The 25138-nt window shown below is 37.5% G+C and overlaps 14 protein-coding genes across 14 annotated transcripts; 8 read left to right on the top strand and 6 right to left on the bottom strand.

Moving 5' to 3' along the window:
• Positions 1 to 233: 233 nt before the first annotated feature.
• On the top strand, positions 234 to 1187 carry C9374_011448 (uncharacterized protein; the record flags this gene model as incomplete). Its single annotated transcript, XM_044687104.1, has 1 exon — positions 234 to 1187. The coding sequence occupies one exon, from the start codon at positions 234 to 236 to the stop codon at positions 1185 to 1187; it is 954 nt and encodes a 317-aa protein (XP_044554617.1).
• A 103-nt stretch (positions 1188 to 1290) lies between these two features.
• C9374_011447 (uncharacterized protein) lies at positions 1291 to 3382 on the top strand (the record flags this gene model as incomplete). Its single annotated transcript, XM_044687103.1, has 2 exons — positions 1291 to 2306; positions 2416 to 3382. 2 exons carry the CDS (start codon positions 1291 to 1293, stop codon positions 3380 to 3382), a joined length of 1983 nt encoding a protein of 660 aa, XP_044554616.1.
• Positions 3383 to 3442: 60 nt separating this feature from the next.
• C9374_011446 (uncharacterized protein) lies at positions 3443 to 4792 on the top strand (the record flags this gene model as incomplete). Its single annotated transcript, XM_044687102.1, has 3 exons — positions 3443 to 4354; positions 4460 to 4635; positions 4708 to 4792. 3 exons carry the CDS (start codon positions 3443 to 3445, stop codon positions 4790 to 4792), a joined length of 1173 nt encoding a protein of 390 aa, XP_044554615.1.
• A 106-nt stretch (positions 4793 to 4898) lies between these two features.
• On the bottom strand, positions 4899 to 5327 carry C9374_011445 (uncharacterized protein; the record flags this gene model as incomplete). Its single annotated transcript, XM_044687101.1, has 1 exon — positions 4899 to 5327. One exon carries the CDS (start codon positions 5325 to 5327, stop codon positions 4899 to 4901), a length of 429 nt encoding a protein of 142 aa, XP_044554614.1.
• A 332-nt stretch (positions 5328 to 5659) lies between these two features.
• On the bottom strand, positions 5660 to 5971 carry C9374_011444 (uncharacterized protein; the record flags this gene model as incomplete). Its single annotated transcript, XM_044687100.1, has 1 exon — positions 5660 to 5971. The coding sequence occupies one exon, from the start codon at positions 5969 to 5971 to the stop codon at positions 5660 to 5662; it is 312 nt and encodes a 103-aa protein (XP_044554613.1).
• Positions 5972 to 6977: 1006 nt separating this feature from the next.
• Positions 6978 to 7331, top strand: C9374_011443 (uncharacterized protein; the record flags this gene model as incomplete). The annotated part of the gene is made up of 1 exon (XM_044687099.1): positions 6978 to 7331. One exon carries the CDS (start codon positions 6978 to 6980, stop codon positions 7329 to 7331), a length of 354 nt encoding a protein of 117 aa, XP_044554612.1.
• A 115-nt stretch (positions 7332 to 7446) lies between these two features.
• On the bottom strand, positions 7447 to 11080 carry C9374_011442 (uncharacterized protein; the record flags this gene model as incomplete). The annotated part of the gene is made up of 3 exons (XM_044687098.1): positions 7447 to 10608; positions 10790 to 10898; positions 10980 to 11080. The coding sequence occupies 3 exons, from the start codon at positions 11078 to 11080 to the stop codon at positions 7447 to 7449; spliced, it is 3372 nt and encodes a 1123-aa protein (XP_044554611.1).
• A 91-nt stretch (positions 11081 to 11171) lies between these two features.
• C9374_011441 (uncharacterized protein) lies at positions 11172 to 12761 on the top strand (the record flags this gene model as incomplete). The annotated part of the gene is made up of 1 exon (XM_044687097.1): positions 11172 to 12761. The coding sequence occupies one exon, from the start codon at positions 11172 to 11174 to the stop codon at positions 12759 to 12761; it is 1590 nt and encodes a 529-aa protein (XP_044554610.1).
• Positions 12762 to 13062: 301 nt separating this feature from the next.
• Positions 13063 to 15735, bottom strand: C9374_011440 (uncharacterized protein; the record flags this gene model as incomplete). Its single annotated transcript, XM_044687096.1, has 1 exon — positions 13063 to 15735. The coding sequence occupies one exon, from the start codon at positions 15733 to 15735 to the stop codon at positions 13063 to 13065; it is 2673 nt and encodes an 890-aa protein (XP_044554609.1).
• A 633-nt stretch (positions 15736 to 16368) lies between these two features.
• Positions 16369 to 17790, bottom strand: C9374_011439 (uncharacterized protein; the record flags this gene model as incomplete). Its single annotated transcript, XM_044687095.1, has 1 exon — positions 16369 to 17790. The coding sequence occupies one exon, from the start codon at positions 17788 to 17790 to the stop codon at positions 16369 to 16371; it is 1422 nt and encodes a 473-aa protein (XP_044554608.1).
• Positions 17791 to 19279: 1489 nt separating this feature from the next.
• C9374_011438 (uncharacterized protein) lies at positions 19280 to 20469 on the top strand (the record flags this gene model as incomplete). The annotated part of the gene is made up of 3 exons (XM_044687093.1): positions 19280 to 19594; positions 19719 to 19932; positions 20018 to 20469. 3 exons carry the CDS (start codon positions 19280 to 19282, stop codon positions 20467 to 20469), a joined length of 981 nt encoding a protein of 326 aa, XP_044554607.1.
• A 549-nt stretch (positions 20470 to 21018) lies between these two features.
• On the top strand, positions 21019 to 22218 carry C9374_011437 (uncharacterized protein; the record flags this gene model as incomplete). Its single annotated transcript, XM_044687092.1, has 3 exons — positions 21019 to 21333; positions 21444 to 21657; positions 21803 to 22218. The coding sequence occupies 3 exons, from the start codon at positions 21019 to 21021 to the stop codon at positions 22216 to 22218; spliced, it is 945 nt and encodes a 314-aa protein (XP_044554606.1).
• Positions 22219 to 22306: 88 nt separating this feature from the next.
• C9374_011436 (uncharacterized protein) lies at positions 22307 to 23125 on the bottom strand (the record flags this gene model as incomplete). Its single annotated transcript, XM_044687091.1, has 1 exon — positions 22307 to 23125. The coding sequence occupies one exon, from the start codon at positions 23123 to 23125 to the stop codon at positions 22307 to 22309; it is 819 nt and encodes a 272-aa protein (XP_044554605.1).
• A 374-nt stretch (positions 23126 to 23499) lies between these two features.
• Positions 23500 to 25013, top strand: C9374_011435 (uncharacterized protein; the record flags this gene model as incomplete). The annotated part of the gene is made up of 2 exons (XM_044687090.1): positions 23500 to 23589; positions 23652 to 25013. 2 exons carry the CDS (start codon positions 23500 to 23502, stop codon positions 25011 to 25013), a joined length of 1452 nt encoding a protein of 483 aa, XP_044554604.1.
• Between the last annotated feature and the right edge of the window lie 125 nt (positions 25014 to 25138).

Below are 25138 nucleotides of genomic sequence, written 5' to 3'. Positions count from 1 at the left end.
TCATTCATGTCCTCGAAAAAAAGAAAGTTGCTGTTGAGCTGTCTTATGGAGAAAAATCTTGACACAGAAAAGTTTCTTTTGACAGCCAAGCGATAGGAGTTGTCACCAAATCCATCCACAGCAACCCGCTATGTTGGCTTGACTTGCTGTGAGGCCTTTAACAAACGAGCAGAAGATGTAACCATGAAATTTTGTTTACAAATAGTTTTTGTGAATAAGAAACTTTAAAAAAAATGAGCAATTACCACGATCATCACACCTTATTAATATTGGAAGATTTTTCATTCATTCCCATGCTTTCGGAGTGCTTGTTTCAAAAATTGAGACGGAAATATATTCCATTTAGTTTGAAATTTAAATTATGCGGAGAGATGTTAGCTGGAGATGACCATGTAAAAACTCAAATGAATGATTTAATTGTTGATGCAAAGAATGAAAAGATTTATGTGGTTGGAGTGACACCTTTTATACACGTATATGATTATCAAACAAAACACTTTATGTACGATATTCAGATTTCTCAAAACACAATTCTGAGAGCTTTAGCTTTGGATCATAATGAAAACTCACTGATTGCAGGTGCTGATTTTTTGGTTAAATACGATTTAACACATAAGAAAATCTTATGGACATTAATAGCTCCACATATTTCACTTGTATGTGCCATGACTGTAAATAAGTTTGATGGCACAATTTATATTACATGTTTTAGGGAGGGAGTTGTAGTTGTTTCAAAAGCTGGAAAAGTGTTAACAACTTTTTCTCAAGATTGTGATGGACCCTGGGGAATACAAACGATTCATGCTGTTGACAATAGTAATTATTTGATTATTTCCAATTTTTGGAATCGAAATTTGGTAGTATTTAAACAACGACAAGCAAATAATCGATCCATTGAATTTGATACTCTTAGGACTTTTCAGCTTGATGAATTTTTTGGCGTAAGAGGATTGTTTTTTGATGAATGGAACAATCAACTCTTTGTTTGTGATGAACAAGCTGCACGCATTCACATCTTTTCATTGCCTAAAAACGGCGACTTTGTCAACCGTGCAAACGAATTTCAACGAAAATCATTCGAGCAATTTTTTCACAACAACAAGCCGATCGGTGTCTCAATGGACTACTACAAGGGACAGCTTTACGTTGTGCCAGCTTTTTCTAAACGTATTTCAATATATGAATAACAAAATAATGCTCACTGCATTCGTTTCAATTTATGACGTTTCTTGATTGGACGTGAGCAGTATTTTAAATGCTCAAGCAATTTCTTGACTTCAAACAAAAAAAATGCTCACTGCCAGATTGAAAGGATTATTTCAATCGTCGTCGGTAATAAAACTTCTCGGATCATCATCAACAAGCGTGATTGGGAAACCAAGTACTCCAATCATTTTGATAAATCATGAACACTTTTCAACGGTATCCAACAATGTTACCCAGCATCTGGATGGTAATACTCGTAATTTTTCAATCATGATGAATTCTGTCACGAGAAAAAGTAATGCCGAACGATTTTTGGAGACTGAATTAATTAGACATGACCAAAAGAAGAGAAATAGCCAAGGAATCAATCATTCGGAGCCACAACAACAAAATGATAAATATTTATCAAATCCTGAAGCCTATTCCAAGTTTTTAAAACTCAATTTGATGGGAGCCATCGCTAAAGCTGCCACCCACTTTTTGCAATTCTCTGCTCCAACCGAAATTCAGGAGCACGTTATCCCACAAGCTCTCACCAAGAGCAATATTGTAGCCAGTGCAGAGACTGGAACAGGAAAAACTGCAGCTTACGGCTTTCCAATACTGCAGAAAATTATTCATGAGAAAATACGACGCTCACATACGAGTCTTGAAGAAAGAGAGATTGGTACTCTGGTACTGTGTCCGACCAAGGAATTGTCTGAGCAAGTATATCAACATTTAAACAACTTTAAAAAGTATACACTGGAGATTTTGCGTGATGAAGGTAAAATTGACGATGAGTTTGATATCAAGCTTGGGATCATATTTGGAGGAGCTTCTAAAATTTCTCAACTCAAAACTATTCAACAAGGTCTGGACATTCTTGTAGCCACTCCAGGAAGACTAGTAGAATTGCTCAAGACCAATGACGGATGTAAATTGAAGACTGTACGATATCTAATTTTGGATGAGTGTGACCGAATGTTGAACATGGGATTTTTACCTGAACTAAAACGAATTTATGAGCATCTTCCAAAACCTAACGAAACCAAGGAACCCATGCAAGTATTCATGTTTTCTGCTACTCTTACAAGAGATGTAGAAGATTTAGTGTGCAGGTAAGTACTAGAATGAATTGATTAATTTTAAAACCTTAAACTCACACCATTCACACTTCCTAATAATCGCAATTCTATAACATGCATGTTTGAATGAAACACATTAAAGATTTGCTCCAACACACAAAATGATTAATTTAAATCAAGAGTTTAAAATTCCTGAGACAATCAAACACATCAAATATTTCGTGAGCAAGAAGGAATTGAAATTTAAATTACTTCTTTATCTTCTTGGGCGTAAAGGTTCTCTCAAGAACAAGAAAGTCCTGATTTTCTGTAGAACTCGAGACAAGGTCGAACGAATGGCTGAAAATCTCACTAACCGAGGGTACAAAGCTATTGGAATTCACAAGGAAAAGAGTCTAGCCTTCAGAACGAAGGCAATCAAATCCTTCTCTCTTCCTGACAATAGTGAATGCCAAATTTTAGTTGCCACTGATGTTCTTGCAAGAGGAATTGACGTTCCTGACCTTCCATTTGTCATCAATTATGACGTGCCAGCAAAGCCTGAAGATTATGTTCATCGTGTTGGCAGAACTGGACGAGCAGGTCAAGAAGGAATGGCCTTTTCTTTCATTGCAAAAGTTCCAATTATCACTAAGGTGGGAGGACGCCTAGTCGAGCTCAACGAAGAACACTTTATCAAAACAGTTGAACAATTTATTTCACAACGAATTGAAGAACGAAAAATTCCAGGTGTGTGGCAAGACAGATACATGAACCAATTAGAGCAAGAAAAGCAAAAAGTCGAAGAAATTTCCAAGAGGAAGGCCCTTGAAATTTTGGAAAAGAAAAGACAAGGACGAAACAAGAAAGATCCACACGATGAGAAAATGGTGGCTGCATTTTCAGAGAGCTATAATCGTCTCAAGCAAAAAGTAGAACAAACGAAAACACTCACATCTGAAGATCTCAAATATGCTCCAACTCTACGTCACTTTAAGGAAGGACGATATGAAGATGTCATGAAAGAATTTGAAGTGAAGAGAGCAATCAAAGAAGGTGCCATTAAACGAGTGGACACTAAGAGTAAGAGTAGAAAGAAGAAGAAAAAGAAGTTTATTTATCAATTATAAATGTTATTCACAAAATTGACATTATTATGAACAAATTGTTCTTGTGGGCATTAAAAAAAAATGAAACGACGAAAACAATCTCAACACACCAACACTGACTTGAAAACGATCACGCAACGCTATCATCCTGGCACTTCGGAACATGATCCGACTGTGGCATCTACATCACCCGTTCATTCTACAAATGTTTGCTCTCAAAGACTTCTCTACAAGACACTTATTGAAAATATAAATTTAAATAACCAAAACAATATTTTGCTACAGCACGATCAAGAGTCCAAAGCTGTTGATCAAAGAACAAAAACTATTTTACATAGTCATCAAAACTTTTTATCTGAATTGAAAATTAATCAAGATTTGGAAATTTATAATTATTGGGACACATCCAAAGAATGCCTCGCATTGGCCATGCAATTTACTTGTTGCTGCCTATTTTGCCTTATTTTCTTTTTAATTTACGAATGGGAACCTTCGGGGAAATTTCAAAGTTTTGAAATTATGGCCATCATTATACTTGTTAATTTTGTATTTATTTTACCGTTTTTATATTTGCATAGAACGTTGAAAAAATCCTCCAAATCGAATACGAATAATTTAAACGAGTCCTCTCATGATATACAGCAATCTATGAACATTTCATCATTTAGTTCAACTGTATTTAATTGGATCATTGTCGTATTGATTTTGTTAGGAGCTTCTCCCATACTTAGAACATTGACATTACTCTACTCCCAAGACACAATTATTGCCCTAGTTTGTCTATTATTTATCATTCATTTATTTACACATGATTATTATTTTGTGAATGGAAAGACTGAAAAATTCAACTGCTATTTATCTTTGAATTGTGTGATTTTCATTTCTGCTCTGTTTGCTTCACGACTGAGACATTCTTTGGATGCATTTGTCATTTTACTTGTGGCAATTGAATTGTTTCTGTTATTTCCATTCGTGAGGCATCAATTAAGAAAGGTAGGAATTTGTTATCATTTTATAACGTTAACATTGTGTGACACACGTTAAATCTTGGCAATATTTATTCACGAATAATTATTTTTCAATACATGCTGTGAAAAGAATGACAAAACGTTCCTGTATGTCACCATTTACCTACTCATGACATGTACAACAGTAACTGTGCTCTATTATTTTGTGAGCTCAGTTTTCCTCCTCTTTGCCTTCCTTTCAGTTAACATTATCATGGTTTTCCTAATGCCTTATTTATTCATCTTCTCTCAAACTCACTACAAACAGTAAGTACTCTTCGCCTTAATTCTTTTTATAGTTTATTGATCGTTCCAAAAACTCTTGAATTGGTGAAACAGAGTGTTGACTGGTCCTTGGGATGAAGCTTCTGTACATCCAATCGAATATGAAAAAATCAAGAATTATTTGGTTTCCAAGAAATAAATACACAATCTTTGTTGAGTGTTTCTGCAGCAAATGCTTCAAAGAAACTACCCGCTGCAATTTCATGAACGTTCCAATTTCCAATTTTGTAAGCTGAGCGCCCACATTATTTTACATCATCAAATAACTCCTCCATCTCATCCCGAGGTGGCATCTTATCTGTTTGTGCTTCATCCTTTGTTTCAATACAGTTATTCTCCTTTCTTATGATTTTCATTCTCTCTTTTGCTTGCTCGTATTCTCTGACACTTTTTGCTGTAATAGTGAGAGCATGCAAACCGTTTTTAAATTCCTCATCCAGAACATGGTTAATCATACGATGTCGAGCCAAATGACCAACGCCCTCAAACATGGTTGAAACAATCATGACTCGGAGGTGAGACTCACCATGTGCTTCTCTCACAATCTTATTGTGAGCTCCATCATTTTCATAGGGCCGGGATAGGTTTTTGATGGATATCTTCGAGGGCGAGAAATGAGAGGATAGGAGCTTGAGAATGCGAGAAGTTCGAGTCGTATGGCTTCCCGGGGACATTTTTATTAACACACTGTTCATCGAGCAACATCGTTAGAGAACATACTTCTTGGAAACGTTTTTGAAGTCGAATATGAATGTTGAGGCTTCGAAGCCTCTCATTGCTGAACATTGTTCGAGATTATGCTGAAGGTCTATGTGCTTCAGAATTATCAATCTTTACTTATTATGCAAGAAGGGATGACGAAAAAGTGGATGTTGAGAGGAACCAAAAATAAGGTATTTACATGTTGGGAAAATTTGAGCACCATCTTGGATGAAGAACGCTTAGAGGGAGGCAGGATCCTGTATCGGACGGATAAAAGATGTTGCTTCCCAAAGTTAAATAACTCTTACTGCCTTGCAAAGGTTTGACTCTCGCTACTTCTCTCATCTGGTGGAACAGAAGATGAATGATGTCCATCATGAATTTCCCATGACAATTTTCCCCACTCTGTCTTGTCAAAGACGAAATAATTACTGAGGAACTTCTTATTATTCTTCATGGACTTTTGTATCTTTCTATTCTTAGAGATGTGTTGAGGGTACAAGTATTTGAGTGATGATGTTGAATCTTCTGCTGCATCATAGTGTTGATTCTGGGTTCTGCATTGGACCTTTCTTTTAGCAGCTAGAGTCATATCAATGAAGTCGTAATTAACCATGTTCTTAGGGTTTAGTAATAATAATGCAAGAATGGAATAAATGAATTGCAGTCAATGTAGGTAGCAAATTGTTGGTGGTCGTGGGCGTGGACGTGAAGGCGAGAGGTAGGGAATGCACAATTAAGCCAACTTGGATAAATAGGAGTCTCGAGTACGTTCAATTGTTTTACACAATTTCCAATTCAATCTTTCTTTTTTCAATTGTTTCCTACACTTTTGGATGAATTGTACAAAGGTGAGAGTGTGTAACAACATACGTCAGTCCCAGTGGAATAATAATAATAACATGTACTTTTTTGATTTTAAACATTGCGTATATGGGGAAATTTCGAATCAAGAAGGTTTCCACAATCAGTAAAGCAATGATCTATACACATATTTAGAAAAGTTCAAACTCATTGTGTCTTGAGCCTGCAGACTTATTGGTGAATCAACGTAATTGAGATGGGGCAGAGCCGGCTGAATGGTGTTAATTGCCCAAAGATCAATGTTCAAGCAAGGGCATTCGTACTGGCAAATAAAAGCAAGTCCGTACAAACTAAAACCAAAAGATAATTTATCAATTATCGAATTAGGAATTTGCCATTGATGTGGATTCATTCCAATTCAATGTTAAGAAGATCTTCGTTCATTGATTGATTCTTTAAGGCTCTATGTATCATGAGGATTGATTTCCTATTTCATTAACACGTGATCATGATGATTGAATTTGATCGTTGAAAGAAGTGCACTTCTTAACTTCGGAATGAAACAACAATTATGAATTGTACTCGAGTCGTTGTATAGCGTGGTACACACTGTGAATGAACAGTTCAACCAACTAGTTTACGTCTTCATCAATATTGAATTTGATTTCAAAATTCAACTTGATCAAGAACGGCATACGAGTCTGTCTTGAAACTTTTGTTTTTTCTTTTTCGTTGTAAAGTGCTGGCTATGGTTGACCAGATTTTTTTAAAAAAGTCTTTGAAAAAAAATACGCCACAACTTACTCTATCACTTCATCATGGCTCTTCCATCCTCTTACACCAAGGATAAAATCGGAGAATTGGCTTGCACTTATGCTGCTTTTATCTTGCACGATGAAGGTATTCCTATCACTGCTGACAAGATCAAGGACTTAGTCAACGCTGCTAACGTTGAAATGGAACCATTCTGGCCTTCAGTCTTTGCTAAGTTCTTCCAAAAGAAGCCAGTTTCTGATATTTTGGCCAACATTGGAGGATCTGCTGCTTCTGCTGGTCCAGCTGGTGCAGTTGAATCAAGTGCTACAACTGCTGCTGCAGAGGAAAAGAAGGAAGAAAAGAAGAAGGAATCCGAATCCGAGGATGACGCTGATGCTTTCGGTGGTCTCTTCTAAACGACCAATTTTTCAAATAATAAATATATAAAATTCATAAATTTAACGTTGTGTGTAGAGCTTGAAATCCTGTTGAATGCAAGTTTCACAAGAGAACTTTTTATTAACTTAAGATTTAGTGGATCAAGTGGGACAAATCTTCCACGTTCTTGAGCAGTTCTTCCAGGTTAATGTACTTTTCATCAAACTTGTCTCGAAGCTCATCGACAACCTTTTGTTGAGTTTCTTGGTCGAACTCCAAGAAGGACTCAATAAAATCACCATCAATAAAGTTGGTTGAGGGTTCTCTTGTTCTTTCAGATCTAAATGCACGATAGGTATCACGCGAAATGTTGGCTAAGCCAATCACAACGTTTGCCATTGCTTGTTGAAGCTTGTGAATAAATAAATAGGTATCTTGTGGAAGCTGAGCCAGTACACCAATACCACCGCTGATCGTTCCAAAGAGAATTGTCTTAATTGGAGGATTTGCCTGAGACAATGGTTCAGCTGACGATGGCAATGGATTGTTAAGGCCTGGCAATGACAACTCGGAGCTCATTCTCATTCCAATAAAACCATGTTGGAACTTGTTAATATGATCTGCAAGATAGAATTTTCCAACACGAGGTAATTGTTTTCGTTCTTCTTCAGAAGCCTCCTCATTCTTTTGCAGTGTGAAAATGTTACCACGATTATCAGTCGCTACAAACTCTCTCTCATTGAACATTGCAGCAGTACTGAGCCATGAATAATGGTAATCCTTACAAATGAGGCTAATACTTCCAGATACATTTTGATCTTCTGGCTTTTCGTATCTAAACAACTGCACAGACTTCATCATGTCTCCAACCAAAATAAAATCTCCATGGCTGTCAATATCTAAAATGTAAATTCCGCCGCTACAGGAGCATTCTTGAACCAGATCCTTACTATCATCATCGGCTTGATCAGACCATTTGAATAGTATTAAGCGTCCAGTAACACCTGCCAATAATTTACCGTTGAAAGAGTGCAAGCACATGACAGCACCTTTTACGTCTTTCTCAGCTCTAACCACTAGTTTGTCATCTTGAGCTTGTAAAACAATGATTCTTCCTTTGGATGGTTCCTCTTCATCGGCTTCATTAATAGTTGTGCCCACAACGAAATATTCATTGTCATCATCAGCAAATGTACATGAAATAATTGATTGTCCCAATTCATTGTTGTCCAGTCTGAACTCGGACTTTTTCTGAAAGGTATGTTCATCCAAATAAAATACTGCACTAGATTCAGGCTCTTCGAATTGAGTAATGAGAAGCCCGTATGACTTTGAGGATGGTTGATGACATATTTTCATTGGTTGTGCATGTAACTGAACCGTTTTGATGTGAAGTTTTTGAATTTCATCAATTTGTCCAATTAGAATTGAATTTTCATTGGCAATTGCAAGGTGATCTGGGAAGCTTTCGTGATTGAATGGGCACATATCAGTCACTTCTCCCAAGTTCACATTGGAATAGACCAATTTTTGATTCCTACTGTATATGATTGTGGGCTTCTCAGAGGTAGCAAAAACATTCAATTGATTGTCCTTCGACAAGAATGGCCTTAGCATGACTGGCTTACTACCAATATTGATTCGTTTTCTATCAGTGAGGATTCCCATACCTCTATCAGCCATTTTGAATGAAAACAAATGACCATCTCCCAAACCACATAATAAATATGAAATGCCTTCAAACGTTGCCATGAGAATTGAACGAGGAAGAATTTCACCTCCCAATTCTTGACAAGCCAGTAATTCGAACGAGGGTAATTTCAAGATACGAACAGAAATTTCAGTCCACATTCCAACAGCACACGATGGTGACGAAATCTTTCCTTCTTCTGGAGTAATATCAATACAAGAAACTTCATATTCAAGCTTGGTCTGGTTCACCTGATTAAAACCATTCTCCGTAATTTCAATGTAAACAAGACGTCCTTCTCCCAAAGATACCACTAATTGTGTTGGATTTGATGCAGCAAGACTGATAGTGGTACCTCTGGGACATTTCCATTCATCGACCAGTTCCAATGTTTGATAATTTACAAGACGAGCAGCCTTGTCTGTCACTTGCAGGAAGTTATTGCCTGTCACTGTGTTGCATGCCACTGTCATGGATTCAGAGTCAAATCCTGGAATGGTGATGGGGCCTAATTCTTCGCTTTCCACAGCAAAGACCATTGTTTGTTGAGTGAATGAAATGACCAAGTATTTTTGGTTCAGGGTATTTTCTGATTTTAAGGACCAGATTCGGCTCAGACCAGTCAAATCTGATATTGTTGTTAATTCTTCAATTCCAATTCCATTCTTAATGATACGAAGAGTACCATCTTTGAAGCCTCCGGAACATGTCACAATTTGACCTTGGCCTTGTTTTTCCGTGTCAACAAACGTAAAATCTACAATGGGTCCAATATTTGGATAGGTTTGAAACACTTCAAAATAGGCATTTGTTTCCTCTTTCACTTCATCTACAATTCTGATCACTTGAGAGTCACCATAATGAGAGCCAATGAAAACATGGCCGTTATCGAGATATGAAATGGATGATGAGATTGAGGTAATACCTAATTCTTTCAAAGTTAATCCAATAACCTGGCTCTGATCTGAGACTTGAAGGCTTAACAAGTACAATTGTCCGGATTGGTCTCCAAGGAACCATCTTGTATTATCCAATTTTCCATATGAACGAATGGCTAATCGAGTATTTGAGGATGGAGATACAGATCTATGGTAATTTTCGTCAAAATATGAAACTTGAGATTCACCAACGCAAATCATTCCTCCAATAGGTACAGGAACGGGAATTAGAATATTGGATCCATGATCAATATTTTGTTGCTTGAAAGATGTTTCTTCAATTTCCTTTTCATGAATTCTAATTTCATAAGATTTGATGTGTCTTGATCCTTGATTATCTTGATAGAGTAAGGCAAATGTTGGCAATCTGCATGATTTTTGTTTGGATCCTAGAGATTCAAAAAACATAATGTCGATAATATTCAATTCTTCAATTCTCACGTTGAATGCTTCTTTAAATTGATGCTTGTTATTTTCGAAAGGAATAATTTTGAGTAAGCCTTCATATAGTGAAAGTGCAACAGTACGACACAGAGGGTCAATGATTGTAATGGAGCCACTTTCTGTCCGTCTTCCGACAGGGTCATCAATAGATCCACTTGCTAATGTTTCAATTCTTCCATCAATATAACCCAATGTGAAGAAGGTGTCGTCAATGGTAACGAAGAGTAAATCTTGTTTTTCTCCCTGTTTTTAGGGTGGTGGTATTGTGTGCATCATGTGTAAAACAAAATTATTGTTAGCATACAAATTCAATGTAGGATGAAAATTCCGATTTCGTCATGATTATGGCAAGTACAAAATGCCCATGCGTCATCATTAAATTCGTGTTAATCCAAGCGTTTGTAATTTCCTTGACAATACATACTGTTGGTCTGAACAAGGTCATTGTATCTACTCTTCCAGGTACTTCAAATTCCACAACAGAAACAACACCTTCCTCACCCAATTTATTGACTTGAATAAATTGATTTTTGCTGATGATCATCGGAAAGGTTTGGATGAATATTCAAAACGAATGAAAATGAATTAGAATGATCGTAATACCATAAACATACCACATGATGAGATTAATATCATTGGCAGATGTAAAATTGCCAGAAGCCGAGCAGCTTGTGGTTGTTGGCTTGTGTGCGTACGCAATGTAATTGAAGGACATTTTTTTCGGAATGAAACCTTGGCTTAACAAGCGTTCTAATTGCATCTGAACCTTAGACGAAATTTTGTGTGAGTCAACCCATGGTTTACAGATGTTACCAGAGATTTCAGACAGTTCTCTGAAATCTGCAGTGATCAATTCATGTAAGTTCCATGTTCCACCCCAGCAAGATCTTTCCAAACAAAAAAATGTTCTCACTACTCCTCCACCACCGCCTCCTTTTGGTTTTATTCCACCTCCACCACCGCCACCACTTCCTTCACACAAAAGCATGCCCAAACGGAACGGAAAGAACCCTATTGATTTTCATGTACATTCACAATTCATTCAGTCTCAGTTGTCCGATGTCATGATTGGAATCTTGCCTTCCTCGTACAATCATTTGAACAACCATGATGGACCACTTTGGAACAATGACAAGGACGGATTTGCTTATCCAGCACACAAAGTGGTCCTGATTCAAGCCTTTCGATTGAAAAAGTACATTTTACAACGTCACTCTTCCTCGAATTTGAATTTTATTCATTTGCATGACGCTTTTTCCGTGTATGATTTTGTCGGAAGATCTCAAGATGATGATGATACTGAACACAGTTATGAGCACTTTCTTCGATCAAATAGCAATACACATGATCATATATCACCTGGTTCAGATCATGTAAGAGAAGGTAAACAACCATTATCCAATTCATCGATCATGTCATTACCGACTTTCTCCATTCAGGAAGATTGTTTTCTGAGTGCTCTTTCCATATTGTATGGGCAAGATGTTGCTCTTTTAGAACTCACACAAGAATATGCTTTTCAAGTATTTGATTTATTGTTGAGAATGGGAGCGTATGACGTTGCTGCTCGATGGATTGAACAACATGTCGAGTTGCAAGAGCAGAGTGTAGAACATTTATACTTTGCATTATTACTGTGGAAGAGATGCTTTCAAGAAGAGAGCTATTTGAAATGGATTAATAGAACCATCAAGAAGCAAGTGGAATTTCATTGCAATTTGATTCATCCAGAAATGGCAAGTGTTAGTTCTGAGAATACTGGTAACGCTTTGAATGGTTGGAACTCGCAAACTGCGTCCCAGAGTGGTACACAGGCTCAAGGACATGACCACGATGAAGACCCGATTGAAATTTCCAAAATGATCTCATCCGTACACAAACTCATGCATGATGTGATTCATCGACAACTCTTACAGGAACAATTGAGAGCATCATGCTTTCATTGCTCTACCTTCAGTAGTAGCACGAACCCTTTGACTGGCTTCCACGAAAATATAAAAGCAGAGACCATGCAAGAACGAGTTCTGTATCAGGTCATTTCTACAAGCTTCTCGTTGGACCAACTAGTAGCATTTATTGAGACTGTATGTTGTCCATACTTGAAATGGGGACCATGTTGTGAAATGATCATGAAATGGGCCTTACATGATGAGAATCGATGTGTACTCTATTTAGGAGACTTGTTATTGAGAGCAGAGAAGGCATTCAAAGAGTATGAGAAGAGTGGTGCTGCCAATAGTCGTGCATTCATTCCGCCTCCTCCACCCTCATTGATGGTCCATGTACCACCTCGTCATGGTTGTTGTGTTCAACAGCAACAACAACAACAAACACGGCCAACACCTCCTTCTACATCGGGAGGCCTTTTGTCGCAATTCAGTGGAAGACTATTTTGAAATAAAGTGTAGTGAATTGCTGCTACGTTGTGGAAATTTTTGTGTTGATTTTGGATAACAATAATAATTTTTTGCCTTTCGTCATTACATTGCGCAGAGTCAGCCGTTTCTCTTAAAATAATGTAAGCATCTATAGCTCAGAGGATTAGAGCACCGGACTTCGAATCCGGGGGTCGCGGGTTCGAACCCCGTTAGATGTAAAAAATTTTTTATTGTGAGTCTTTTACTGTATCGCTACGTTATTTAGTTTTACAGATCAATTTATTGGCTCATCTACTGTATGTAAATGATTGTCATAACCTCAAACATTTAATTGTGATCTTGAACTTTCAAGCTCAATATTTGGCAAGGCAGGGTGTTTTCGTTTCTTAAAAACATGTCTTCCTCTTTTTCTTCTAATTGAGCAAATAATAAGCATGATTGTACATACGATGGCAACGACTGAAATTAATACACACGAGACGGATCCAATCACAATTCCAACAAACACTTCACATGTCAAATCGCCTACCATGCAAATTGTCACTCTATCGTAACCCTTATTGTATCTTTCACAAAACAAACCTGAATAGCCTTCGTTACATTGACACTTATCCTTGTAAGTGCAATTTCCATTGCCATTACACACATGTGTTGAATTGTACAGTGTTCCATTGCAAGTGTGAGGTGAATTCACAGGTGGAGGAGGAGGAGGTGTTATTGGATTTTGGCAAAACTGACCTTGCCATGAATCATTGCACTTACACGTGTCGAGCCCTATACAAACTCCTCTTCCATTGCATACATTAGGTGATGTTGGTGAGGTTCTATTACATTGGGGAATTGAACATGTTGAACCTTCCCAATTCAAATGACAAGAGCAAACGTCATCTTGCAGACAATTTCCATGACCATTACAAACAATGGGACTAGTAGCTTCAATTCCAAAACAAACAATGTTATCACTCAAGTATTTGATAAATTGACCTTCAGAATAGTACAACACTCCAGTGGTGGGATGAATGGCAATGGTCATTTCTTCAGAATTGATCCAAGTACTATTTGGAAAAGCACCAATCTTGGAGACTCCAGGACTACCATTTCCGACCACAGTCGAAATAATTCCACTTGTCAAGTTCACTTTTCTAATTCTAAAATTTCCAGAATCGAGAATGTACAACTCACGGGTTATGAACGACATTGCCAAACTTGTAGGGCGATTGAGTAATGCTTTTGATGCCAAACTTCCATCACCTCCAAATCCTTGAGAATTGAGAGTTCCTGCCAATGTTGTAAAGGTTTGAGATGTGACATTGAATGTTCGAACGACATGATTGCCTGTATCTGCAATATAGATTTCGTTTCCGTTTGAAACCATATATTCAGCATCTGACAGAATTGGAGTGTAAGTTTCATCTGGACTTCTTCCAACAAGATAATCTACCCAACCGCTGCCGTTCAATCTTCTAATTGCTCCATAATAATCCAGAATGATTAAATCACCATTTGGAATATAGGCAATATCATAGACTTGAAAGAATATCGCATTGGATGCCTGACAGTTTTTGTAATAGTACATGTCGTCTTGGCCTCCACCTGCTAAAGAGGTCAAATTACCATTGAGTCCCAATTTCTTCACTTCTAGTGCTCCATTCATGGCTACAATTAATTCACCTTGTGAATTCAACACCATTCCAAGCGGTTCTGAAATACCAGCCTTCAAAGCTTGGACATTGTTGGAATACAAACCTGTTCGTGTAGGCCCAACTCCAGCAATCGTATTCACGATTTTGGTGGACATGGAAATGGTTCTAATCCTTTGCAGTTCGGAATCTCCAACATACATGAATCCATTGGTACCAATGAATAGTCTCAATTTACGAGAAGGTCCCACACCAAAAACAACATCTGTCGAAGGAATTTGTTCTCCAAAAAAGTTTCGTTCTCGGTTTCCTGCAACAATTTGTAAAGTGCCATCGGCAGCTGCTACTCTTCTCACGACAAAATCATTGACATCTGCAACATAAATATTTCCTGCGTGGAGTGAGATTCCAACAGGTTTGTAAAGTTTTGCATGGACTGCCTGTATTCCATTCTGATCGGATTCAATTCTATAGCCGATCTCACCTGTACCTGCAATCAAGGTAACTTGTCCTTTCGAGTTCATCTTTTTCAATTGAGCGTATGCAATGTCTGTGAAATAAATGTTATTGTCATCCTGAGCATGTAGATGAGTGGGAATAGCATTGACTGGATTTGATTGTTTTGCAACATAGGGTCCAGTCAACAGTTGAGTTCTGTTGGCTACAGTGGTAATAATACCATCTAATCCAATTCTTCGAATAATACCATTACCTGTATCTGCAATGTAAATGATGCCTGTACTTGGTGAAACTGAAACTCCAGTTGGAGCCAACATGACTGCATGAATTGCTGAAAAACCATCACCTTGAGGACCAGAGTAGACAGAATTGTTGTTGATACCAGCAACATAGTAAAGGTTTCCATCGAGTGCAATCTTTTTGATACGATGATTTCCAGTATCTGCAATATAAATCTCACCATTGATGTGAACCCAAACTTGATCAGGTCTTGAAAGAAGAGAAGCTCTAGCTGGAGTTCCAGATGAGCTTTCTCCTTCAAAATATGCTCCTGCCACAAGTTCAATCTTGTTATCTGTGGTCAGTTTTTTAACATAGTGTTCATGCGTAAAGAAAATTTCACCTGTGGCCTGTCGAACATGAACGCATCTCAAGTCTTTCAAATCAAACGCCAATGTTGAAATGGTTCCATTACTTGCAAAAACTTTTCTAATTCTTTGATTGAAGGAATCAGCAATGATTAAATCACCTTGTGAAGTGAAAGAGACACTGACTGGTTCCATGTTTGCCAAAGTGGCATTATAATTGTCTCCAGCAAGTGAAGATCCACCAAAGAGAGCAATCTTTGTTGGAGCAGCACAAACCATCATGCCCACACAAACAAGCCACCACATGATGACGAAATAAGCCTTGAATTTCCCCACAGAGGAATTATGACTAGCAGCTGTGTTTGATGAACTGAAGAGAACCATGAGTGGGAGATTATTTTCTTTGTTCTTGATACGTCTTGATAAAATTCATATTAAAATCTTTTAACCATCATCACATCCTCGTACCACCATGGATGATTCAAACATGGAAAGAGACAAATCGTGGTGAGTATTTAATTTTCTACAAATTCCCCAAAAGTAAAAAGCAGCAGATCTATTCGTCTCAGATCTGTAAACTCGGACGCGAATTATCGGTTAATAATGGTGTCCACCAAAAAGATCATCATTAACCATCGCAAATCAACACTACATGATCTTTCAAATAACCGCTGTCAGCTTCTATTTTTTTACGGTCAACCTTTCAACGACAATTTACAACCTTGACATGATGTCATGAAAATTCTAAATGGATCATCTTTATCCATTTGCTTTGTGGAGAATATTTTGTTTGGGTTTTGCAGCAATGAAAGGAGTGATGATATTGGTTTTGATAAATACGTGTTGTTCTCGTGAAAAGGACAACTTAACACAAAGGATTTAGAACACAGCGGCACAAAGTCACGAAAACAAACCTGGACATGAAATGCTGCTCAATCGTTATGGATCCTGAAAGGTCATTTCTAGGTGCTTCAATTTGAATACAGTACTATTCATTAACCTCTTGTAGCTTCGTTTTTTCAATCCTTTGTAATATCTGCTCTTGTCATCGGAAATGTCCAAATAGGTCAAATTTTTCATATATTTTCCAGATGCAATAATTTCACATTGATGATCGTTGATTGTATTGCGACATAGTATGAGTGTTCTCAATTGGGACATGTATGGACTATTGACAAGTACTAAAAGACTCTCCTTGCTGACCTTATTGTACGAATATTCTCGTATCGAGTCCAAATGTGAGTCATTTCCTAAATGCAAATACTCTAAATTGGACATGAAACGAGAGGTTGCCAATGCTTGAATACCCTCAAACGTCACAACATTAGTATTCAAGTTTAAAAATTTCAAATTGGACATGAATTCACTTTGTGCAAGAGCAACGAGTCCAGTATCACCAATTTCATTTTGAGCCAAATTCAAGCTTGTCAGGTTTTTCATTCTCTCATTACATGCCAATTTCAAAACATGATCACAACCTAGATTGAAACAATCTTCAAAACTCAAGGATACAAACTCGATCACTGGAGAACTTGCAATATCTATACAACCCTTGTCCATTCTGTGTCTTTTCGATAAAAATTCTTTCAAATTTTTCAAATTCTCACTCGTGGCAAATACATGTGCATCCTTCTCGAGTGGACAATCCGAAACATTGAGGTGTCTTAATTGTTTCAAATTGTGTGCAAATATATTAATATCATTGATTGGATTTTTGCTCAAATCTAAATGTGTCAACTTCTCCATACTCTTGCCACAAACAATTTCCACACAACCGTCATTGTTAATATCATTGTCAGACAAATTCAAACTTGTCAAGTTAAAATACTGACAACCAACAATTAATTGTACTTCCTTAAATGTCAACTTGTTGCGTGACAAGGTTAAACTTTTCAACGTTCTCAAATTTTCAGAATGCTTGCAGATCATGATCAATTCATGACCACTCAATCCAGCATCATGCAAACACAAGTTATGTAAATTTGAAAATTTCTCAAATGGATTGATACAAGACATTGTGTTTTCATATTGTGAACTCTTCTGAATTGTAGTAACCGTACATTTGTACAGTAACGATACATCAAAGAATTTTCCAAATTTCAATGATGAAATGTTCTGAAAATAATCTCGCTCTCGAAAGCCGTTTAGAATGGGCTGATATCTATTTCCATTGCTCTTCTTGATGGATTGTCGTGGAGGCACCTGTATCAGAATGTTTAATGATGATAGAATACAATTATTCCATTCGGAACAAACCAATCTAGCAGTTCGGAATATCCACTTTTTACGATCGGATTGGGGAATGAAAGAGAAAATTGCGACAACGACCTCAAAGGGAAGTGTGGTGAGGGATGACGACATTTTTTCCATGATGACCTCTCACTTTCAGAATGGAATGACAAGTTGCAGTTCTCTAAAATGAAATTCATTACAGGAGGTGAAAAATCAAAAAATTTGCAGAACTCCTTTATTTCATATCATCTAGAAAACAAATGAATGTAAAGCAGGGGTTCCCGAGCGGTCAAAGGGGGTAGACTCAAGTTCTACTGCGCAAGCTTCGTGGGTTCAAATCCCACCTCCTGCAATTTTTTGATTTTTCACCTCCTGCAATTTTTGATTTTTCACCTCCTGCAATTTTTGATTTTTCACCTCCTGCAATTTTTTGATTTTTCAACAATTTCTGATTTGTTTGTGAAATGACATCTGTCAATTGGTAAGAGTTTCGCTTTAAGTACGTTGGTACGTTCTTAAAAAATTTATTAAATGACAAATTCATCTATTTGAAAACTTCAATCGTTCTGCGACAACAAGCAATCAACTCATTCGTATATAACACGGTTCAAGCATATATTTCTCAATTTTTCAATATATTCTTCTCTCAACAATGTTTTTCCGTCCTGTGACAACACCATAACTTTACCATAGTTCTGCTTTTCACTGACAACAGTACATACAAATATCCGTCCATTACTCTCCTCAATACACACCGGTAGGTGAGCAATAATTAATTCCCTTATTTGTTTGCCTTTTAATTGTTCCTTGTAAGCGAAACGTGCTTGAATGTTGTTGCTCATCCATGTTGGATTTGTGTTCTTTTTTCAGAATATAAATCTTGTGATTCCTGATGTCAGAAATGTTGAGCATGAAAAGCACATCTTTCTTTGGAAGGAAATGTAAATGGACTACTAGTAGCGAGGGCCCTGACAAATCCGCAGCCAGAGCCCACGCAGTGGCACAGGATCCAGCGGCTCTCATTTTTCAAACGGCTGCAGGGATTTTCGTTTTAATGAATTCGTTATTCGACAACTGTAAATCGAATTTCTGAAAAAGATATTGACGATTCATGGTAAACGAAACAACGATGGAATCTCTTCCAAAGGTGACATCTTCTTCACAGCTATACAATTCCAATTATGTTTTGTGTTATACTTTGCCTTTAAATTTTTACGAGTGAGATCGACAACGAATAAATGATCATTGTTCAAAATTAACAGGATCCGTATGGCAGGTGCATTTCGCCGTACAAATAATCTCCGTTTTCCGTAGATTGAATGTCTACCTTTCGGAAATTCAAAGAGAATTCCGTCTTGTTTTGAAATTTGTGTTAGCAAACGCAGCATCAGAGTTGTGAGCATGACGACGGAATGGAACTGATTACAAATCATTCAAGTGTGACATTTACATATCTCACCCCCTCTCCAAATCGGAACAGTGATATTTTCCCTCTATTTCATGACAGCAAAGGTTTTTAAACTCAAAATCGGACATTCGAAATTGATCACAATGAAGATTTATAAGAGAAGGTTTGATCAACAAAAAAAACTAACAATCTTTGTTCAACATCCAAACAATGCACACGCAAGAACAGGTCCCATCCTTTTATAAGATAGTGAGTCTACCCAGCTCCACTTCATCATCTTTCCAAAATTACACCACCTCAGAAGCCTTTTGCAGAAATATTGGACTCGTCTCCATTGAAGAACAACGTAAGATTGAATCGACTCGAGTGGCCGTTGCAGGTTGTGGAGGAGCTGGAGCAGGTTACGCATCGACTCTCGCACGATGTGGTATTGGCTCTTTTCATTTGGCTGATCATGATACCTATGAGCTTGTGAATTTCAACCGACAACAAACGGCGACCATTCACACCGTAGGAAGAAATAAGGTAAGTGCATTCGGTTCTGTTTGTTTTTGAAACCAATCTCACATGCTCAATATCATGATCAATTTCCATGGCTGTTGTACCATATAACCTCAATGAAATGATTACACATGTAATCTGTAACAAGGCGATTGCAACTGGAGAAGTGGTTTTATCCATTAATCCCCATGCTCATGTGAAAGCGTTTGATCAAGGTATTGACGAAAAGTCCATTGATGACTTTTTAGAAGGTGTCCATGTTGTAATGGATGCCATTGATTTGTTTGCGCCCCGAACTCGAAGATTATTATATCAACATGCCTACAAGAAAGGTATTCCTGTATTCACTGCTGGTCCAATAGGTAGGTCTCTAGCGATTCTTTGAGAATGATCATTTTCATACATTCTCTCGACGATCAAATACAAACTATCAATATCATTCCACAGGTTGGTCATGCGCTTGGGAAATCTTTTTACCCACAGGTCCTTCCTTCGATGAATTTTGTGGTTTCACCGATGACATGAACGATGAAGAATTAATCATTCGACACATTGTCTCCACAGCTCCAGGAGGTACTCATCTGAAATATATGAAACCAAAAAGTATTGACTTTTCGAATCATGCAGCTCCTTCGTTGGGTTCGACCTGTACCATGTTGCATGGCATGTTATCCAATGAAGTCTTGATTTACATCACCAAGAGACGAGAAGTGAAAGGAGTTCCGTATTATTTCCAGTTCGATAGTTTGACTTTACAATTTAAACAAGGGTATTTGAGATGGGGAAATGCCAATCCCATCCAACGAATTAAAATATGGTATGTGAAGCGACTGTTGGAGAAGGGAAAGAAAGAGAGAGAAGCAGAAAAGAAAGCTTTGGAATTGCAACAAACGAAATAAACATCCAATCCTTGTTGTAAATTCCTGTTGTTTTAAATAAACATATGTGGATTGGATCACTTTACAACAGTCCACTCGATTTTTCATTCTTGCCTCAACATCCAATCAAATTCCTTGTTCTTAGAAATGCACAATTTCCAAACATCATCGACTTCGAAATTCGGTAAACAATGCACTGAGTTAACAATATTCATACTGGCAAAATGCTTAAGCAAGAACTGAACAACGTCTGTCTTTGAACTTGCTTAATAACTTGTCAATTCAATACAACACGTTGTTTTCAACTAATGTGGGCGTTAACAGTGCCCATGTCGTTATTGTAACAACAATCTCATCCAACCTTTCGAGTGTGATCACACCACCAAATCGGAACTGTAACTTGGTAACCTCCTTAATGATGAAAGCTGATTGATTTGAGAGCTCAATACATAGTTTCATAAAATGATCATACTGAACCTTAGAGACGTGATTCATGTGAATAAATCGAAACCATCTCGAAACTGAGGAAGTGATCAATTAAAAAAACAATCTTTGTACCACCTCCAAACAATGCACACGCAAGAACTGGTCTCATCCTCTTACAAGATAGTGAGTCTACCCAGCTCCACTTCATCATCTTTCCAAAACTACACCACCTCAGAAGCCTTTTGCAGAAATATTGGACTCGTCTCCATTGAAGAACAGCGTAAGATTGAATCGACTCGAGTCGCCGTTGCAGGTTGTGGAGGAGCTGGAGCTGGTTACGCTTCAAGTTTGGCACGATGTGGTATTGGTTCATTTCATTTGGCTGATCCTGATTCGTATGAGCTTGTGAATTTTAATCGTCAAGTTCCTGCAACCGTTCATACCTTGGGAAGAAATAAGGTAAGTGTATTTTGGTTCTTGTTTGAAAAACACAATATGATGATCAATGTCCATTGTTGTTACAATATAACGTCAATGAAATGATTTATATGCATGTCATCTGTTGTCAGGCCGTTGCTACTGGAGAAGTGGTGTTATCCATTAATCCTCATGCTCATGTAAAAGCGTTTGACCATGGTATTGACGAAAAGACCATTGATGAATTTTTAGAAGGTGTCCATGTTGTAATGGATGCCATTGATTTATTTTCTCCCCGAACTCGACGATTATTGTATCAACGTGCCTATAAGAAAGGTATTCCTGTATTCACTGCTGGTCCCTTAGGTAAGTCTTGGTAAAATGTGATTCTTTTGAGTATGATCATTTTCGTATATTCACACGATACGATTATCATTAATGAAAACGAATGCAACTCGTCAACAACATTCCACAGGTTGGTCATGCGCTTGGGAAATCTTTTTACCCACAGGTCCTTCCTTCGATGAATTTTGTGGCTTCACCGAAGACATGAACGACGAAGAATTAATCGTGCGACATGTTGTCTCCACAGCTCCAAGTGGTACACACTTGAAGTACATGAAACCAAAAAGTATTGACTTTTCGAAACATGAAGCTCCTTCCTTAGGTTCAACATGTTCCATGTTGCATGGCATGTTATCAAATGAAGTCTTGATTTACATCACCAAGAGACGAGAAGTGAAAGGAGTTCCGTATTATTTCCAGTTCGATAGTTTGACTTTACAATTTAAACAAGGGTATTTGAGATGGGGAAATGCAAGTCCCCTCCAACGAATTAAAATATGGTATGTGAAGAGAATTTTGGAGAAGGGAAAGAAAGAGAGAGAAGCAGAAAAGAAAGCATTAGAACTGCAACAAACGAAATAAATATCAAACACTTGTTGTACATTCCAAGACTATAGTGATCACTTCACTGCGCAACAGACCTCCTACAAATGTAATTGTTATGATTCAATCATTGACTAATTTTTCTTGCCACAAAATCCAAACAATTTCCATGGACTTCGAAATGCACAATTTCCAAACCTTGCTCCCTCAGCTTGTCTAAAACAAACTCTTTTGTGTAGACAGCAACAAGTATTCCTTTTTGAATGCCCCACTTGTTAATTTTCTCTGCAATTTGTTTGAATGGCCATATTCCAGTTGGAACAAGTAAAACATTTCCAGTTAGCGTTCCCACTGTGGTCGACGTTTGGTTGTTGACATTATGATCATGGTTGTTGTAAGGCTTCAAAACTCGAATCATCTCTTTCAGAGATCCCTCGAAATCCGGTAAACAGTGCATGGAGTTAGCAATATTCACACTGTCAAAGTGCGCATCTGGGAACGGCATATGAGCTGCATCTACCCGTAAAAACTCAAACTTGGTATCGTCCAACCATGGAGTACTATTTGTGCGCGGACGAAATCGATATTTCGCTCCTTCCAACATGTTTTCAGCATAATCAATTCCTACGACATGTTGCAGAGAAGGCAATCCTTTTTGCAATCTCCATTTTAGAATCAATTGCAGAAGAGTACCTGTACCACATGCAACTTCTAAATGATACGGACCCATGTGCGAACCAAAGAATCGCATTTGATGCCACAAAGTGCTTCGATAAGCAAACGTTAAAATACAAAAACCTCTCAAGTCATACCACCAAGGCTCGGAACTGTAGGCCTTGTTGATATCTTCAGCACATTTGGAAGCAGAAGGTTCGCGTAAAGAGTTATTGAGATGGCTGAGAGATTGTTTTGCAGCGGTTGGTGGATCCTGTTCAATTTCTGTCATTGAGATGTGTGATTGTGCTTGATGGTTTTTTAAATCGTGTTGATCAAAGCGTTCTTGAAACATGTTGTTGAAACTGGGTCTGAGAACTTGAAAATCGGATCGTGCCTTCTAGTCTGGCTACAAGAACGAAACAATGATCAAGATAATAATCGGTATTGGGCATTGCAACCCCGACAACGTATCACGAAAGATTAAAACGAACACGCGAATCTCCCGCAAAATTCGTATGCATAAGAATTACACAATAGTCATACGAGCAACAGAAAAGGGCTGCATAAAATTAATAATGTTGATACAATGCTTGAAAAAAGAATGAGATGTGGAGGAGTCTCTATGGTGAGCGTTAACCCATTTTTTGAAAAAAGTTAAAAAAAATGTCCGCACAAGCCTCGCTCTATACAGATACTAACGCTCACCATAGAGACTCCTCCACAAACTCCGAAATGACAAAACAACTCCAAAAGGTTCGTAGTCGTGTTTCATGAATGATATGCCCAATATTCATTAATTTTGGCTTTTTAAACAGACTGGTTATCCAATCAATAAGAGTTTTGTGTTCAGAAATTGGGCGAATATTTACAAAATTAAACCACAGTTTGTTCATCATCCAGAGTCAGAGGAAGAAATTCAAAGAATTGTTAAAGTAGCTGCATTTAGAAAAGAGAAAATTAAAGTCGTCGGATCTGGTCATTCACCTTGTGATATTTCACTCACGAAAGATCACATGATTTTTCTTGACAAGTATTCAAAAATTTTGAATGTAGACACTCAGAAATTGACTGCAAAAGTTCAAGCGGGAGTCACTATTGAACAACTCAATACGGAGCTTTATCACAACTACAATATGGCTCTTCCAGTTTTGGGATCAATTTCATTTCAAACAATCTCTGGAATTATTTCTACTGCAACTCACGGCACCGGAATTAATTTTGGATGCATTTCTACCATTGTCATTGAATTAGATGTTGTGCTGCCTACTGGTGAAGTGATCACTTTGAAAAAGGGTGATGACAATTTTAATGCATTTGTTTGTTCATTGGGTTGCTTGGGAATTATTTCTACCATGACCATTCAGTGTGTTCCTGCTTTCTCTCTCAAAGCCATTCAAGAACCATCCGATCTTGACACAGTTTTATCCAACTTAGAAAATTTAATTGGAAGCAGTGACCATTGGCGATTTTGGTGGTTTCCTCATACAAAGAATGACAAGTGCATAACCAATAGTGCCACAAGAATTCCCATTCAATCAAGCAAGTCATTTGTTGGAGACTCTGATAAGATTGGTTTCTTTGGAAAGATCAAGAATTTTTTGGTGGATCGGTTATTGGGATTTTATTCATTGGAGTTTGCCTTATTTATTTCAAAATTTTTCCCTTCACTTGTTCCATGGATTAACAACACTTGGTTTTCCTTACTATTCAGCAGCAAAACTGAAGTGACAGATGTGAGCTTTAAAGTATTCAACTTTGATTGCCTCTTTAAACAATTTGTGAACGAATGGGCCATTCCTATTGAAAACACCAAAGAAGCTTTAATACGAATTCGTAACATGATACAAGAATCTAAACTCAATGTTCACTTCCCAGTAGAGGTACGATTTGTGAAAGCGGATGATGTTTGGTTAAGCCCTTGCTACGGAAGAGACACATGTTATATTGGCATTATCATGTACAGACCATATGACTTTACAATTCCTTATCAGAAATATTTTGAAGAATACAACAGAATTATGTTGCAATTGGGAGGCAGACCACACTGGGCTAAATTAGATTTCAAATTGGACTTTGCCAACATGTACCCAAAATGGCAAGATTTTAAGAATTTGAGACAAGCCTTAGACCCTAACGATGTTTTCTCTAACGATTATATCAAAAGATTGGAGTTGTAAAAAGGGCATTCTTGTCCGTTTGGGTCTTGATAATTTTGTTGTTCTGTTTGTCTTGAGAGTGTTTAAGTTTATTTCTTCATGTGACCATTTATCTTATTTTCACTCTAAAATTCAAAATTCTCATT

The sequence above is a fragment of the Naegleria lovaniensis genome (assembly GCF_003324165.1).
Source record: "Naegleria lovaniensis strain ATCC 30569 chromosome Unknown tig004, whole genome shotgun sequence".
NCBI classification, from domain to species: domain Eukaryota; phylum Heterolobosea; class Eutetramitea; order Acrasida; family Naegleriidae; genus Naegleria; species Naegleria lovaniensis.
This window is presented reverse-complemented; position numbering and strand designations above follow the sequence as displayed.